This window comes from Corvus brachyrhynchos, unplaced genomic scaffold, assembly GCF_000691975.1.
Source record: "Corvus brachyrhynchos isolate BGI_N302 unplaced genomic scaffold, ASM69197v1 scaffold200, whole genome shotgun sequence".
In the NCBI taxonomy this organism is placed as follows: Eukaryota; Metazoa; Chordata; class Aves; order Passeriformes; family Corvidae; genus Corvus; species Corvus brachyrhynchos.
In genome coordinates, this window is record NW_008236184.1 from 5,372,778 (window position 1) to 5,374,769 (window position 1,992).

Here is a 1,992-nt window from a genome sequence, read left to right on the forward strand (position 1 = left end):
TCCATGGGGAATCGAGTGTCCCCATGCCAGTCCCTGGTGGTGTCCCCCTGTGCCCCTCTAAGCCAGCAGGGCCCCACCCCTGGGTGCAGTGCTGGTGAATCCCTCGCTCGCAGGGAACAGCTGATGAACAAAGCTGGCCAAACCCAAACATTCCCAGGGAATGAGGAGAGCCTTGAGCAGGCCAGGCAGGCCCGAGCTGCCAGACTGGCCCAGCCCCAAGCCCCAGCCTGAACTGCCATGAACTTTTGGGAAATTTGAGGTTGGAGCTGGAGCTGGAGCTCGTGATTTAGCCTAAAAAACATCTCCCTTCAGAGCATCCCTCTGCGAAGCAAAGGAAGAGCTCCTAGGGGCTTCCGGAGGGGAGGGATGGATGGGATATTGGGAAGGAATTCCTGGCTGGGAGTGTGCTGAGGCCCTGGCACAGGAATTCCCAGAGAAGCTGTGGATCCCTGGAAGTGTCCAAAGCCAGGCTGGACGGGGCTAGGAGCAATCTTGGAGCGTGGGATCTGTTTTGTCCTTACATGCCAGCCCAGGGTGGGGCTGCAGGACAGATCTGTGACCTTTGGGGGACACCCCGAGGTGCTGCCCACCCCAGGCAGCAGCCCTGGGCTCCTCTCCGACGTTTTCCATGTGCCACAGGACACAGCCGACTACGTGAAGCCGGTGACGTTCTCCATCGACTACGAGCTGGAGCATCCCGAGCACGGCCCAATGCTGGATGATGGGTGGCCCACCTCGCTCAGGGTCTCTGTAGGTAGCAGCTGCCACCTCCCAAAGTGTCACCTCCCAAAGTGTCATCTCCCACAGTGCCACCTCCCAAAGTGTCACCTCCCAGGTGCCATCTCCCACAGTGTCACCTTGCAGGTGCCACCTCCCACAGTGCCACCTCCCACAGTGCCACCTCCCAAAGTGCCACCTCCCAAAGTGTCATCTCCCACAGTGCCACCTCCCAAAGTGTCACCTCCCAGGTGCCATCTCCCAGGTGCCATCTCCCACAGTGCCACATCCCACAGTGCCACCTCGCACAGTGCCACCTCCCAGGTGCCATCTCCCACAGTGCCACCTCCCAGGTGCCACCTCCCAGAGCACCAGGGCAGATTTATCTCCGGGGGAATCGTCACCGAGCTGCTCTCGCTGTCCCCTCAGGTCCCTTTCTGGAACGGCTGCAATGAGGATGAGCACTGTGTCCCCGATCTGGTGCTGGATGCCAGGAGTGACATTCCCAGTGCCATGTGAGTGGGTGACCCAGAGGATCCTCTAAGAGTGTCACCAGCTGGGGGAGGCTCCAAAATCCAGCCCCAATCCATGCTCCATAAATTCTGTCATCACCGGTCGTTCATCCAGCATCACCACAAGGTTCATCCAAGCCCTCCATGAGGTGCTCCTTGGCATTCTGAGCCTCTTCCTCTCCATGTCTGGAATGAATCTGTGGTTTTTCAGGGAATCCACAAACCAACTAATATTTGGTGCCATGGTGATGAGATCCAGGGATACAAATCAGGAAATAACAGGGAATAACTGCAAGGCTGGCATTACCCACCTGGCAATTACGGCCTTGACTCATGGAAATAATTTCACACTGCAGCTCCGTGGTTAAGGAGCTATTAAAGGTTGTCCCTGAATCCAGAGGAGGCCCCAGAGCTGCTCTGAGGGTGGAGCCCCCCTGGAGCCAGGCTGGGAGAGCTGGGAATGTTCACCTGGAAAAGGGAAGGCTCCAGGGAGAGCTCAGAGCCCCTTGCAGGGCCTAAAGGGGCTCCAGGAGAGCTGGAGAGGGACTGGGGACAAGGCATGGAGGGACAGGACACAGGGAATGGCTTCCCAGTGCCAGAGGGCAGGGATGGATGGGATATGGGGAAGGAATTGTTCCCTGAGAGGGTGTGAGGGGCTGGGATAGAATTCCCGGAGCAGCTGTGGCTGCCCCTGGATCCCTGGAAGTGTCCCAGGCCAGGTTGGACGGGGCTTGGAGCCACCTTTGCTAATGGCATGGGATCT

General features: G+C 58.5%; 1 protein-coding gene across 1 annotated transcript in view; it reads left to right on the top strand.

Annotated features, from left to right (window-relative positions):
• Positions 1 to 1,992, top strand: part of ITGA11 (integrin subunit alpha 11) — a 47,228-nt gene that overhangs the window by 31,255 nt on the left and 13,981 nt on the right. Inside the window, exons 18-19 of the mRNA XM_008637411.2 lie at positions 640 to 750; positions 1,147 to 1,232. Coding sequence (XP_008635633.1) covers positions 640 to 750; positions 1,147 to 1,232 — 197 coding nt within the window. The remainder of the gene's footprint in view (positions 1 to 639; positions 751 to 1,146; positions 1,233 to 1,992) is intronic.